At 45.9% G+C, this 2,500-nt stretch overlaps 1 protein-coding gene across 1 annotated transcript in view; it reads left to right on the top strand.

Moving 5' to 3' along the window:
- The window catches only part of gphnb (gephyrin b), a 113,968-nt gene that overhangs the window by 91,912 nt on the left and 19,556 nt on the right, over positions 1-2,500 (top strand). The window contains exon 12 of the mRNA XM_062550652.1: positions 1,528-1,570. Within this exon, the coding sequence (XP_062406636.1) occupies positions 1,528-1,570 (43 nt within the window). The remainder of the gene's footprint in view (positions 1-1,527; positions 1,571-2,500) is intronic.

Raw genomic sequence — 2,500 nt, 5'->3', positions numbered from 1 at the left:
CCCTCTCTCTTCTCACCCTCCTCCTCTCCACACCTGGCTGTCTGGCTGGTTTGGTGCCCTGTGTACCCAGTGAAGGTCATTTGGTTTTTGTGTGGACAGAGAGACTTTGTCCTGGCCTCCCATAATCCATCACTTTGGGGTCAAGGGTCACTCGCATTTAGGAAGCAATTGACAACATGTGCGCTTCGAATTTTTTTTAGACTTAGTCCTCCAGTTCACTATCAAATGCACATACAAATCGGATGACTTCTGAATGTTTTCAACTCAATGTCAGGCCAATCAGTGAACATCACCCTAGTGGGTGTCCAATCAGAGGCACAAAAGACAGACAGACAGAAAGATGGACAGGTGGACAGGCCAATCAGCGTGTGTCTCAACATCATGTTCCACCCAGCATGACAGAACACTTTGGAGAGAATGGAGAGATGTCATTCCATCTGAAAGGGCATGCATGCACCCACACACACACACACACACACACGCACACACACACACACACTTACACACACACACACACCCACGCCTACTCACGATCACGCACGTATTCTATCTTTGTCAAAGACATACACACACACGCGCACACACCCAGCATTCTCTCATCCTGTTCTTTTGGATGTGTAGCGACACCCCCTTGCCACCATCATACTCACACTCTCTCTCACACACACACACACACACACACACACACACACACACACAGGCAAACATGCACATGCACACTCTAGATCTAGACTACTAGATTACCTCTACGCTAAACTGAATCTAACCATGGGCCATTTCTCCCTGTGACTTCACAAACATTAGCTCAGCACTTAAGGTCAACAATATAAGGTCCACTTCTCCACCAGAGCCAGACCGAGCCCCAGCCCCCAGCCCACACCTGAAACATCACACACCAGTGCCTACCTTTAGTTACCATGCCAGCGCCAGGCCAGGTCCATCTCATGACGTTTTCTACAGCAGGCCATGTTAGTCTACGCATTAGTTTGGTGTCCATCGTTTTTTCAACTCCTGTGGAATGGAATGTTGGTTGTGTTTTAGTCGTCACGCTCGAGAGAGCGGCGAGAGAGAGAGAGAGCGTTTGTCACTGGCCTGAGCGGAGAGCTATAAGCTTTGAAGGCTCCCCTGAGATTCGGTCCGATCCTTTTAGTGGTGGTGCTGTGAAACATTCGGCTTGAATTGTTGCAGTATCAGACCGCGGAGTGGTCAAGTCTTCAGTCCAAATTCTGTGCAGAAAAGAGGTGTGACAAACCTTTCTCTCATTTTTGTTGTTGTTGTTGTTGTTGTTATTGCTGTTGTTGTTGTTGTTGTTTTTTGTTGTTGTTTTTTCACAGTTGTGTAATGGGACATCGGGACATCACTGCTTTCGCAAGAAGAGGAAGAGACAAAAGCCCAAATGTGTTTTTCCTTATCTCATTGTCTACTTTTTTCCTCTTTCCCTCTCTCTCTCTCTTCCCACATCTCTCCATCTCTCTCTCTCCCTCCCTTCCTCTCTCTCTCTCTCTCTCTCTCTCTCTCTCTACTCAGGTGCAATCACGATGCGGCAGCAAAGAGAACATTCTCAGAGCAAGTGAGTGACCTTTACTTGCCTCTTCCATGTAGTGATTAGAGGGTCACTGGTGCGTGTGTGTGCGTTTGTGTGTGTGTGTGTGTGTGTGTGTGTGTGTGTGTGTGCGTGTGTGTGTGTAATTGTGTGTGTGTCCACATGTGAGGGACAATGTGTTACATCTGGCCTGTGGCCTCCTGCACCTAACACTGCTAAATGCCAGGCCTTGGGCCTTTTCGCTATATGCCTCTTTTGAAGGAAGCTCTTTGTAAACGGTCTTATCAGACAGATATCACCTTGTTCCACACGCAAAAAGGAGGTCCGAACTTCCCATTGAACAGTATATCCATTATGATACATTGAGATAGCAGAGTTCTATCAAGATGACTAGCATCGTATGTTATGGGTCATCCTAAAGTTAGCAACGTTTATTTAGGATTTGGGTGACTTAAGACATTTGTTTCAGGCATCCTTCCTATCTGAAGTTAGGAGAACATTGACTTAAGCGGCTGCTCTGTAATGACTTTCTAAACACAGTTCATCATGAATACCAAACAGATCAGCTGGGATTTGCGAGTTAGGAAGATTCTGTAACACTCACCATAAGTGTATTGGTTTTAACATCTTGGACAATAAATAATCAGATAATGCATTGGATTTTGTCTAGAAATAAGGAGACAGGTGGGCGCTGTGGCACAGCAGGCTACAGCGTCCGTACCATTTACGGGTCCGAGTGCCCACGGGGACCCAGGTTCGAATCTGGCCTGCGGTCATATCCCATCTCTCTCTCCCACTTGTTTCCTGTCTACCTCTTCACTGTCCTATACTAATAAAGGCAAAAAGGCCAAAAAATATACTTAAAAATAAAAAAATAAAAAAACAGACAGGCCTGAATTCAGGCTACGATGTCAAGGAAGGCTATTTTCTATACAGTATTGTCTTTGAATGTATTTG

The sequence above is a fragment of the Sardina pilchardus genome, chromosome 12 (genome assembly GCF_963854185.1).
Source record: "Sardina pilchardus chromosome 12, fSarPil1.1, whole genome shotgun sequence".
Taxonomy (NCBI): Eukaryota; Metazoa; Chordata; class Actinopteri; order Clupeiformes; family Clupeidae; genus Sardina; species Sardina pilchardus.
This window is presented reverse-complemented; position numbering and strand designations above follow the sequence as displayed.